This window comes from Procambarus clarkii, chromosome 36, assembly GCF_040958095.1.
Source record: "Procambarus clarkii isolate CNS0578487 chromosome 36, FALCON_Pclarkii_2.0, whole genome shotgun sequence".
NCBI classification, from domain to species: domain Eukaryota; kingdom Metazoa; phylum Arthropoda; class Malacostraca; order Decapoda; family Cambaridae; genus Procambarus; species Procambarus clarkii.
The window spans coordinates 7,485,816-7,498,941 of record NC_091185.1 but is presented as its reverse complement, the minus strand read 5'-3'; the positions used below and the strand labels follow the sequence as shown (position 1 = coordinate 7,498,941).

The following is a 13,126-nucleotide window of genomic DNA, read 5'->3' as shown; positions in this document are numbered from 1 at the left end:
ATCCCAAGTGATGTCCACTCAGCCGTCAGGCCCCTATGAGACATAGCTGAGCCACAATGATGTGTGTAGATCTGGTAAAAACCAGATTCAAACCGAAGGGCACAATCTTGGAGCAGTAAGTTCCAGGAAGTTCACATCCTGGAACTTACTGAACGTAAGTTCAGTAAGTTTCAGGCTTACTGAACTTACAAGCTTCCAGGCTTGATTGTTAACCACCTCAGGAAAGGCAAATAAGCAAGTAAAAATCACATCCTGGATTCTTGAATGTCGGGAGCCATCTGCTGACATTCGGGAATCCATCGCCAGTTGTCTCTAAGCAGACGACGAGTCACAATAACTTGGCTGAAGATATGATGACCCAACCAGTACAACTTGATAATGGTCCAGGACGGACCCAAAATCACATACGAGGATAATGATCCAGGACGGACCGAAATGTTGTTGTTTCTTCATCTTCTGGTGTGCGGTTTGGTCATCACCAGTTGCCTCCTCTACAGATATCTGCAATCACTATTCCAGATACCGAAAGAAATTTAGTAAACGTATAGTTATTATGCAATTTTATTCTTCCTAACTTTAATCAAATATATTTTGTGCAGTCTTAGTAATATTATGAGGAAGGAGCATGACTCTTCACAATGGTAGCAAAATGAGGGGCCTAAATTTCCATAACACAATATACCTACCATGACTCTCCCTGTTGGATAAAATCATCTGCAAATGATCGGAGAAGCAGGGTAAGTTATTGTTTGCAGATGATAGGACCTGCCATAGCCAAATAATTAACCAGTCATGCCTTATTCCATTAACTCTAACATGTACATTACTTTCTGCATTAAAGCATTTTTGGGTTGGCCTTCGGTAGCTTCTCTGACGTCACAGACACATACATAAAACTACCAGGTGTTTTGGATTTGTGCAGGCATACTGAACACCAAGACCAGAATCTGGTGAGCTCATAGAGGCAGAGAGAGTATGAGGATTTTAGATCAACCCAAAATTAAGTAAAACTGGGCAAAAAGTACTGATCAATTTAAAGAAACTATTCATCTTGATTGAAGAGAGAAGAGATTGATCAAAGAAAGCTGTAGTTGGCCAAATGCACCACCAGGTGACAAGTTAGCTTAGGTCACCCATAGGTCCAGCCTACCAGTCTCCTCGGTCACATGTCTAGTACCAAATACATCACTAGTCTGCAAGGATGAACACTGCTGAGCTAAAGGGAATTGGCATTCCTTGGGACTTGGTTGTCCTTATTGGGGCATGTTTTATATTTTTTCTTTCATTGCACTTTACAATTGTTTATTCTCTCAATCTTGCAGGTACTAACTGATTAGTTACCTTGCGATAATATCGGGGCTCAATGTACCCATGGCCCGGTCCTCAACCAGGCTTCTTGGTTAGGTCAGACTTTTTTAAGCGTTACCTTCCCTAGCATTTACTTAACTTTTAGTTTTCTCCTCTGAAGGGGTTGGGTGTCCTGTCTGTACCCTCTCTTCTAGAGTTGCCCCAGGTGTTTGAGTATATAGTATTAGTGCTTATAAATGTTTCTTGTGCATTTATGGGATTCCACTTGTGCTGAATAAGGATTCTTTCAGTTTAATTCTGGGAAATTGTATGCCTTTCTGCCTCTCTTTGATTCATTGTGCAGAAATCTTCTTTACCTTCCTTGTGTCTGGTACTTTTGGACATTGGGGCTGGGTGGCTTGTTGTCCTTTTCTGGTAGGGTTCCTCGGTGGCTGCCCTGTTGCTAGCAACTTGGGTAGCTCCACTCAATGTAAATCACACCAGGCCTGTGCAAGTCATTGTGAGCCTACTTGGAATAGAGGTCAAAACCTGGCACTCTCTTTAGTGGCAGAGTTGATGATACTAGATCACTCAGGCTGAGAAGGACCACCAGAAAGGTAAAGTAAAGGTAAACAAAATACAGAAAATGATCCTCTTGGTAGTTAGGAAACCTACTCTCTAGTGGCAGCTGTCTGGTGGTGGTGGTGGTGCTGCTATCACCAAGTAACAGCACCACCAGCTACCAGCTCAACTCTGGCAAATTATGTCATTAAGTCTGGTGCGGCTGTGTAACCATTCCTTCTTCTCCTCCTGTCCACTGGCAGTGGACTGCAACTGATGTAAGACTGACTGATGTAAGAATGATGTAAAACTGGGGTCCTTCGGGTCCCAGTTTTCCTACCATTACTGTTACACGGGGATTCACCCGCTTGCCTCAGATTGTGCTACTTACGCCTTTCACAGCTGCGTTTGCTCCTAGGCTGTGTTCCATATTTTATGTTTAATTTTCAGCAAGCGACCCATGGTCATTGTTTCTATTTGGGTTTTATCTTTGGGATCTAGCAAGCTCCTAGTGGTGTGGATGTGATTTAGGACAGGCAGGTCCCCCAAGCTCACTCTGCAAGTTACAGGATATACCTTAGTCTTGTAATGTGCAGTTGGTCATCCTCCTTGCCTGTCATTCCACCTGTAGGTGAGTGTTCCCTACCACCCTGAGGCCTGCGATGTGTGTTGTAGCTATGCTTTGTTTTCATTTGGGTCCTGTCCCATGGAGGTAGGGTCTTCATCCTGAGGGAGGAGGGTGTCCTACTCTCTATCCTTCTTCTCCTTAGAGATACATTCCTCCTTTCTCTGATCTCTTCGGACCTGCTTGTCCATATGGTATTCAGGGTCTGTGTGTTATGTTTTTTGTAGTGTTTTGTGTGTGGAGTTGCTTTGCAACCTGTTTTCCTTGTCAGTGCAGGTTTTGGCTCTACTGTTCCAGGGGTGGGGCTTATCAGGCAGCTACTGCTTTGCAGGTCTGTTTATCCAGCTGTTTTGTTGTGGCTTGGTGTCAACATGGAACTCTCCCAAGTTCCATGTGAACCAAGTTAACTCTTGTGTGGTGTTATGGTCTTGTTTTTTGCTTTGATCCCTGCAGTGCTCCCTCCTTCCTAGTTAGTGTCCAATTTTTTCCTTCTCTGTGGGTAGTTAGTTTCAGGGAGCCACAAGGGGCTCATCCCCAGAAAACAAGTGTTGAATGTAACAAAACACCAATTTCTGGATGAACCCTGGTGGCTCCCTGACACCCTTCCTCCCCACAGGCTGTCAGGTTCTTACATCATTCATCAAACTGAGGGTGGAGAGGTCTGTGAGCCATGGCCTATCCCCCCCCCCTTACCCACAAGGAGGGGGTGGGAAGAACAAGCACACACTGGCTTATAACAATGTCATTTATATTCTCAGGTCTCGGAGGCAGCCAGACGTTAATTGTTTTGACTCTGACTTTCTGGGTGCCTTCCTTGGTGGTGGCATAAATAAATAACTTAATATATAACTGCCACAGCTCCCTTCACCTCTGTGAGGGGACCAGGTTCTGGCTCTGGGTCCCTGGTAGGCCAGAGAACTCCACGACTGATGGCACCTAGTTATTTGCACCTACTGTACATCGGAGATGGTAGCTTCAGGAGCCACTGGAGCTCACCCAGAAATTGGTGTTTCATTATATTCAATGCTTGTTTTCTGTGGGAATCCCCGTCGGCTCCCTGAGGCTATCCGAACTGATATATGCTGTATTAGTTTGGGGTCATCAGTCACATGAGTCCCTATGTGTACTGGGAACCATAAGCTAGAACCTGGTCCCATCACTGAGGCGCAGGGAGCAATGGCCTACGAGCACTTTACATTAAAGTATGTTGTAATTGCCATCGACCAGGGAAGTACTCGGAAAGATAGGCTAAACAAAACAGACCAAAATCTGGTGAAAATTGCAACCTGCCTCCGAACATAACAGAAAAACTCCCCAGAAAGAAAACAAACAAGGAACACTTCCTCCAATTAGCACTCTTGCTCTTTAGTGCTAACCCCCACCTCCCACCCATGAGGGGGGGGGAGGGCGAGTTGGCAGCCACCACTCCAGTTCTTGAAATGGTGTGCTGGGGTCACCTCTGGCCTCAAGTTCCTGTTTGGGATTTTGCCCTGTGTGGCTGTACCTGCAGAGTGTGTGGTGTAATGGCCAAGTGTCTTCTTGTACACGGAGCAGCATGCGCCTAGGGTGATCTTCCCTAAGTGCTCCGTAAGTACTACCCTTGCATTTTAGGGTTATCTTCCCTGGAACGTTCAGGACTCACTCCCGTTTGAGGACTTCGTCGCTTGGTGTTGTCTTTGCCCTTAGGGTATGTCGGGGGTCTTGGGCTTTCCGTCTTGCCCTGGGTGGGGAGTGTTTTTGGCTGGGAGGGGTGCATTGCGGCCGGCACCACTTGCACATACAGCGGCCGTTGATTCTCTCTGGCTGCCAGTTTGTTTGCTTTGTGTCTTCGGGGGTTTTGTTTTCTTTTCTAATGTTTTCGCTTTTTATTAACGGAAGAGATGTGCCTAGCTTCTTATTAGGCAAGTCTAGGTTCTGTTGGTGGTCCTCCTTTGTTGCCCCATAGGTTTTCACGGATGCTACTGGTGGTTAGTTTGCCTGCTGATAGACAGGGTTCTACCGGTTTAGCTAGCCTAGTGCCTGGGATTCTACCAGTTTAGCTAACCTAGTGCCTGGGATTCTACCAGTTTAGCTGGCCTAGTACCTGGGATTCTACCAGTTTAGTTACCCCAGTGCCTGGGCTTCTTGTAGGGCTTACTCACCCTACAGGCCCTGGAAAACCCCAGTGTGCTTGGGGGATACCATCGATGCATCATCTCTCTCGCCTTGTGCGAAGTCCTTGCCCCGCTTCTTTCCCAGGTGGGCATAGTTCGCCCTGCTCCTCCCTCCCTGCTTCCAGCTCCCAAACGTTTTGAGGGTTTAGTCAGGAGGGGAGTTTAGTTCGGGATGAGGCTCGGGTGACTTTTGGGGCTGCCCCTTCCGATACGCGCATGAAGGTGGTTGGCCTGATTTTCCCGCCGGAGATTCTGAATTGACCCAGTAAAACTTTCTTCTTGGAAGTTTTTTACTTGGACTCCACGTTTTCTTCAGGGGTGGTGGGCATAGATGAGGGCTCTGCCCTGGGGCCTTTGTTGGCGGTTCCCAGGGCTCTGGGGAAGTCCACTTGGAGCTCTTGAGTTCCTTTTGACCCTGCTTGGCCCCCCTTTGTGTCCTCTGGGCATGTATTATTGCTGCAGGGGAGGGGAGGGGAGGGAGTTTTCGGGCCCCTCCTTCCCTGTCTGAATTAGTATTCCCGTATTTGCCGGAGTGGTTTACGCACTTTTGCATCGGACGCATCCAACTTTTTTCCTGGATGTTTTGTACTAAAATTTTTTTTATATCTCAACTCTTTTAGTTTGCCGTGCCAGGCTACCAGAGTGGCGCACCAGTCGTGGTGCACCATCCTACAGCTGTGGTTTGTTGTCACCCCAACCCTTGCTGGGATGCTGGGCGGTTGAAAGTTTATCATTCCTTTCTTGCTTTTGGGGACATTTTTCATTTCATTCATGCGCCATTGTTCTTACCGTTAACTCGGTTGATTATTTATATGAATTTTTATGGGTTATGTTTGGTATGAAAAGGGTGGGGAGCACGTGGATTGGTGTGTGTGCTTCCCTCGCCATAAATGTCTCTACCATTTGATCTTATATAGTGTGTCAGCCTCCATCACTTCACTTCCTCCTGCATTCTCTTTCTTTACTACTCTGCCACTGGACATGTTCTTTCTGATGTCTGTGGCTCTTTGAGTCCTTGGGTTCCACCTGTGTCCCATTATGGGTGTACTAATCATATTGATTCCTCCATCTTTTTCTACCCTGTCCGTTCCCCCCTGAGGAATTGTGGGTTGTGGACATGTCTCCCGGTCTTGTGTTCCCGGGGCAGTCTTGTGTACGAGACTATGGTACTCTAATTGTATTACCTCAGTCTTGTGTTTACAGACTGTGGTCATTGGCTTGTTTTCTTTACTTTATTATTGACATCGCTTTTGTGCCTAGTGACCTTGACCAGTCTGCTCGTCCTGCGCTTGGTATCCTGCCCGTACAGTATTAAGGCCGTTTTAGACGTGGAGCTCTATTTTATCCAATAACGAAACTTTTTAATACACATTGTGCGTCTTATCTGTCAGCAAATGTAGTAGGTAGGGTTCTTCCCACAAGTTCGTTTACCGGCTGACCTTGGGGTTCCTCGGATTCATCTTTTTGGAGGTTTTTCTTCCTCTCGGCTTACCCCTGGGGGAGGTTTGGGAGGCCATTAGTACATATATCCTCAGAGACCTGGTTTACACCTCCGGTTGTTTTGAGTTTAGTTCCTCTTACACTGATCAAGTGTGTTACGAGGTTCTGGTGTCTTCCTGGCTGGCAGCCTGCCTTGACAACAGGTTGGTGTGGGCTCCCTGCCAGTCTGCTTGTCTTCTAGCCAGGGTTCTGGTTCTTTCCCAGCTTTCCAGGTTTGGGTTCCTGGTAACCTGGCAAAAGTCCCAGCTGGTTCCGTCCCGGGTTCGGCTTTGGCTGGGCCTACTTCCTTTGGTTTTGTCGAACATACAGGTCCCGGAGGTGGATATTTTCACATCAGCATGGTCTCGGCGTCTCCCTTTGTATGTGATGCCATTCCCTGGCTGTGAGATCCTCGTGGTGGATGCTTTTTGGCAGAATTGGTTGTGGTGAGGGCTCCTGTCCCTCTTTTCCCCGGTCCGGCTGTTGCTCTGGCTCGGCTCGAATCCTACCTGGGGAGGGGGATTCTTTTGGCTCCATGTTGGCCGGCCCAGCCTTGGTTTCAGGCACTTCTCGTTTTGTGTCCTAACATGGGAGTCTTTCCGCTTCTCCACCTCTTTCAACAGGTCAAGCTGGTGAGGTACCTCGCTGTTTCGACTTACAGTACTTCTCCACTTTTCGCGTCTGGTTTTTCTGACGAGGGTGTTTCGCTATTTGTATGGTGATCAGGGGGCTTCTTTGATGGTGTCCCACCTGAGGTCTTCATCTCAGTGACAGTATGAAGTTTTTTAGTGTTCTTTCTGCCATTTCCTTTCCCTTTGTAGGGTTTCATCTGTGGAGGTTACAGTTGTCTTATCCTTTCTGTCTTGGCTTTTCCGGGACTGACATCTTATGCCGAATACTGATGTTTCTTATCATGCAGCACTGGCGGAGCCACTGCAGCTTGTGTTCGGGTAGGATGTCGCTTCTGCTTTGTTCCGCAAGCTCTCACATGGTTTTTTTCACCTCCTGGCCTGCTCATGCGCCACCTTGAGCAGGCACAGTCACCTCTGTCTTGGTCTTTGGACAGGATTCTTTCCTTTCTTTCTTCTCGGTTTGTCGTGACCCCTTCGGTTTGGGATTACTTTGGGAAAGCCTTGTTTTTGTTGGCTTTGGCCTCTGCGGGTCGGGTTGGGGAGCTCATGTTCTTCTCCGGCATGATGTTCGCAAATATGCTGCCTTGTTGGCTGTTTTTTGGTAATACAGTATGTCTTGTACCGATATTTGGGCATAGGGGTTTTGGAGGTCTAACAGGGTTTTGGCTCCCAGGTATCTTGTGAATATTCCTGGTCATCTGCAGCCTTGTGTTGTCCTGGGGCCTCTGTTGCAGCCTTCATTCTCAACTTCGAGTTGATACCTGCGGTGCTCCACCTCCCTGGTACGTTCCCAGTTTTGTCTTTCTCTGTGGGTAGTTAGTGATCATAGATCATCACTCCCTGTGCCTCTGTGAGGGGGCCAACTTTTGGCTCGTGATTCCTGGTAGGCAAAAATAACTCCCCAAGTGATGACACTAGGTAGTATGACACTTAATGAGTGATGATGGCTTTAGGGAGCCTCTGGGGCTCGCCCAGGAACTGGTGTTTCATTATATTTAACGCTGGTTTTCTTGTAATGGATGCTTGATTCATCAAGCTTGGGGTGCCTTTTGCTCTAATTATTCTGTTGCTGCTTAATGGCATTATTTGCATAATGCTTGTACTTTCCAAGCTGTGGATCTCTGTTTATTTGATTTCCCTGGTGCATTTGATTTCCAGCCTTCTCACCCCATGGGACAGCCTTTCCATCTTTGTTTTTATATTAATCTGATTCGTCATTCCAAAGGCACTTTCCTCTTCGAAGCACCATTGTGAGCTACTGAGAGTCATCCCAGACATTATCTATTAAATGCAATAAAATTCCATTTTCTGGGCAGCCTATATCCTTCATACTTGCCAATCTTTCCAATGAGAATCTGATCCGTCTTGGTTGTGGCACATGAGTGAAGAGGCGTGCAGGCTGCACCCCTGGGTGATCCTAGTTGCCATCTAGTGGTGCACTTGGGGACTAGTGCATGGTTTGTTGACATTAAGCAAATTACCACTTCCTTTGTTTTTACCTTCTATCTCAATTAAAATGATATGTAGTTTATTTTGCTTTGACTGCACTTTGTGGAAGATATCTCTTAGTTCTAGGTCAATTTTGAATCCTCATTCTCCCCCTTTGGCTCTTTGAACACACCAGATCCAAGTCAGTGTTCAGTAGGCCCACGCACATCCAAAGGCCTGGTAGTTTTGTGGGTGTGTCTGGTACCAGAGCCAATGCATAAGGGAACTACTGAGGGCCAGTTCAGAAAACTACTGATGTTATGGATGAAGAGATTTAGAGGCAACAAATGTTTTTCTGTTAATAGAGGAATGCATCAGAAAGTCCAAGAACAGCTACTGGGAGACGAGGCAAACTGGTGAGAGGGATGAGGGGAGCAGCCAGCAGAATGACTACACACTCGCCCACGACAAAGGTAAGATTCTTTGTAAGGAGAATTCTTCAAATAATTAATGTAGTCCATTATTTCAGCATCTCAAACACTTGAGAGGTTTGATAGTGGTTGAAGAGTTTATGAAGCATTACTTTTGTGTACTATTGGCATTTGAAGTTTTAAATGAAATTTTCTTGTGATGGTTGCAGTGATGGGTAAAGTTTTCTCCTGTGGAGTTAAAGCACCAGCTCCAATTTTATATCTCACCTTGTGCATTATTTTTTCTTCATAGTATTGTGTGAATTATCTTAAAAATCTTATATGAAGCCTATATAAGGTTTGTGGTAAAACAAAGGCATCGCCAGACTAGTGGCTAGCCGGACTTCTCTAGCCGGACATCGGCTGCGAGGATGTCGAGTGTAACCACAAAAGAAACCCCTTAAACCACTATTAGTAGCTGCAGAGAATGGTTCAACTGTTTAGTCTACAATTTCTTGTCCTCCGGAGTCCTCCAGGTCTGATGAGTGTGCCACAGCAACGTTCGAAGCCCCTGGCTGAACATATGAAGCAGAAAATTACTGTGCTGTTTCTAGAGTGTGAGCCTGGTCAAAAGCTGACTGCAAGTCTAAAGTTGTATTTTCAAGGAAGTGCTGCCTTATAGCGGTGAATCCCAGCCCATTAATGAACGCATTTCTCACAAACTGTAGTTATCACAAGCTTCTGCAGCAGTCACAGCTTTGACTTGACAGTCTTTGGCTAATAATTTCAACGCCTGCAGAAACTGGTCAAGCGACTCAGCGGGTTCTTGAAGTAGAGCAGCGAGCATATACCTAGTAAATACTAGGTATTCTTGGGCTTCACAAACTGTTCAGTTAGGGATTTTTCAGCCGCATCATACATAGCACAGTCAGCTATGTAGTCAAACAGGCGTGGAGCAACATAGTTTATTAAGAGATTCATTCAGCTTGAGCAAGTGACGCCAATCTTGAGTGGCGTTGGGGGAGTTTGGGTCAGTAGTAAACCGCTCGGTCCGTACGAACCGCTCCATGTCCACTGGCAGAATTATATGATCAATAAATTGTGGTAAAGCAATGGCATCGCCAGACTAGTGGCTTTATTGATCATATAATTGCAGCGTAGTAGTCTGCAATAAGACAAGCCATACAGTTTCAAGCCAGTATAACAAGTAGTTTAACAACAAGCAAGTATTGCTTATAACACTAAGCAATATGTTTAACAATAGGTAGCTTAAAACAAAAATAACAATTATTGTCATTAACAATAAGCAATGAAATTAAATAAAGAAAGAAATTAATTTGACTAGAAATTACATTTTACCAACCTAAACGCAAGCTCGACCCGGCTGAATTGACGATCAGAACACCAATTGTCGAGCGAGCGTCCAGCCGGTATGACATTAGCTCCGCCCCCTGATACAGGGGCTATGAATGTATGACATTTTACCTCAGGGCTTGAAGTTAACAACCCTTATGTGTGATCACTAAGAAGGTTCCAATTGGAAATGACTAGTGTAGTCCCTGATGTCAGTTTTTGTAACTAATTGTATTGACTTATAATGCGTTAGGAATTTTAGGACTAAACTTAGCACAGAATGTATGGTCCTTTCAAAATGGTCAAATGTTACTATGGCATCATTGGTCCTGGGCTGGCTTCTCAGTCTTTGCAAATTGGTTGGACATTTGCTGGTTCAGCTTTCCATCTGTTCTCAGTGGGAAATTGTTCTGTTCTCTTCCCCGTGCGTGACTCTCCGGCTCTGCAGTCAGTTTTCGTCTTCTCGGATTTTGTTCCTTTCATTTATCTTCATCTTCTCAGTTGACCTTTGGACTTTACACTTGGTTTTGTGGGCAGTCTCTAGGTTTTGTTTTCCTGACACTGCAAGTCACTTCTTAGTCTGTATTGTATGTTGTTTTTCTTGTCTAGGACCTCGCTCACTGTTGTCGGGGAGGTGGTGGGGGATTAGAACAGAAGAACAAAGGTAACTGCATAAGGCCTCTTGGCCCATACGAGGCAGCTCCTATTTATAACTACCCAATCTCATTTATATATATGTCTAACCTACGCTTGAAACAATCAAGGAATCCTACCTCTATTATATTATGCGGTAATTGGTTCCACAAATCAACAACCCTGTTACTGAACCAGTATTTCCTGAATCTAAACTCATCCAATTGATACCAATTGTTTCGTGTTCTGTCTTGTGTTGATACTTTATTACCCCTATTAATATCCCCTTTGTTATGTCCATTCATCCACTTGTAAACCTCTATCATGTCATCCCAATTCTTGGCCTTTCCAGAGAATGTAATTTAAGCTTTGTCAATTTTTCTTCGTATGACAGGTTTCTAATTTGTGGGATTAACTTTATCATCCTACGCTGGATGCGTTCTAGTGAATTTATATCCATTCTATAGTATAGCAACCAAAACTGAACAGCATAATCTAAATTGGGCCTAACAAGAGCTAGATATAGCTGAAGAACAACACCAGGTGTCTTGTTACTAACACTTTGATAAATATATCCCAGTGTCCTATGAATTTTCACTTGCTGTTTCAGGTTCTTCCTTTCAGCTTGTTCTGGCTCCTCGAACTTATCATGCAGGATGTGTTTCTCCTTTTTGTTGCTTGCAATTCATTTCTGACCTGCCTTGATGACTGACTGTTTTGGGCTTTCAGTCAGTCTGCATATCTGCAAGATAGGGAGGGACCTTTGTGGTGGCTCTGATGGTTCTTGTCTTCACAAATTGTGCCTTTGTCATGTCCTTTGTGTGATTCTCTGGTGACAGTCTACTGTCCAGAAGCACCTTTAAATCTCTCGCTTTGTCAGTGTTCTCCAATGCCTTCCCATGTACAGTAATTAGTAGGTTGTGTTTGTAATTACCTAAGTGCAGCTACAGGATGAGAGCAATGCTCGTGGTGTCCCGTCTTCTCAGTACTCTGTCATATAACAATTTGGTACTACTGATGGGTTTGGCCTCCACAACTTTCTCACTTAACTTGTTCCAACCATCTACCACTGTGATTGCAAAAGAGAACATTCTAATATTTTTTGTCACCTTTGTTTCCATAGCTTGAATCTAGTAACCCTCTTGTTCTTGGAAGTTGCAGGTTTCAAGAATTCCTCTTTTTCAGTTTTGTTGATTCAAACTGAGATGGATCGGTTTTCTGGTTGCTTGGTGGGGTTTCTGGTTAGTTTCATTGTGGGCATGTGCTTGGCTGGTTCTGGCTTTTGGCCTTCAATAGGCCAAAAGAACTCAATAGGCCTTCAATACTTTTGGCCTTCAATAGGCCAAATCCACCTGAAAGACCTGTTTGTCTTTCAGGTGGATTTGTTCTGCTTGAGTTCGCAGGTTCCATCTAGTTCTGGGTCCGGCCATGTTGTTTTTGGGGTTGTGTGGTTTTGTGTGCATGCTCTTGTTCCTTCTTGCACCCCCTCTCATCCTTTCCTAGCCTTATTGGGTGGGTGTGCAGTCCCATGAGGCTTTTGCAGTTCATCTGTTCACCTTGCTTGATGTTCACTTGCTGCTTTGTATGGCTTTGCTGTACTCTTCCTTCACCTTCCAGAGTTCTTGGGTTCTAGAGTGGTGTTCTGCATTTGTTTGGGATCCAAGGCCCTTTGGTTTGTTCCCTGGATGGGGCTTTTGCTTCACCCTCTCCTGGTTCTTTGTTTTGGCTATTTTACCCAGCTGAGTTTGTTGAAACCCCGTTGGCTCTTTGCCAGCTTCTGGGCATGCTGCCCAATGCACTTGTCCTTTCTCCCTATGCTGTAGAGGAGGATTTTTATCCCTGCATTTCTCGGGTATCTCTAGGTGGTTGATTGATTTCTTTTTTGTCAGGTGCTTTGCATGTTGACTGTTCCATGGCTTGCTGTGTGACTTTCATATCTTTCTCTTGGCTCTATGCTCCGCTTTGCTCCACCTGCTCCCTGTGGTTCGTTTTCTGCCATGTGGAGAGTGTCCCGTATTTGAGTGGACAGTTTATCTTCATTAAATACCACTTCCAAGGGGTGGGTATTTTTCACTGCTGCTTGCGGCTGGGTTTTGTTTTGATTTTGGCTGTCTGTTCGAGATTAATGTTGGTCCATCATTGTGTGCAGCTAGACTAGGACAAGTCTCTTACAGGGGGTTATTAACAATGTAAAATGCCTAGAGCAATGACACTTAATCTTGATGAGATCTTGCCAGATATTGATCGTGTCTGATCTCAACCTGGTGGTGCAGAGTAATTGGTTCATCAAAAAGAGTTTGTTTGATAGGGCTAGTATAAAGGCGGAGAATCCGTTTGTGGGACCGATGCAGCAAAAGCAATATGAGGGAGAAAGGGTTTCCTGAAAACATCATGTGCATCAAATTTATTAAACATGGCACATCTGTGCATCCAAATTAGAAAATTTAATTTATTAATCATGTAATGAAAATGTATATAGACATGGAAATGGAGATAATTATCTTTACTTTAAGCGGTATCATAGACAAATCTACACATGATCTCTTACCAATGATATCCAGGTGA

At 45.0% G+C, this 13,126-nt stretch overlaps 1 protein-coding gene across 4 annotated transcripts in view; it reads left to right on the top strand.

Annotated features, from left to right (window-relative positions):
• LOC123756181 (ELKS/Rab6-interacting/CAST family member 1) overlaps positions 1-13,126 on the top strand; it is a 101,205-nt gene that overhangs the window by 57,348 nt on the left and 30,731 nt on the right. For 3 of the 4 annotated variants that reach the window (XM_069336531.1, XM_069336530.1, XM_069336533.1), the window contains one exon: positions 8,531-8,638. The exons of the other annotated variant lie outside the window; for it this stretch is intronic. In XM_069336531.1, coding sequence (XP_069192632.1) covers positions 8,531-8,638 — 108 coding nt within the window. The remainder of the gene's footprint in view (positions 1-8,530; positions 8,639-13,126) is intronic. 4 annotated transcript variants of the gene reach the window in all.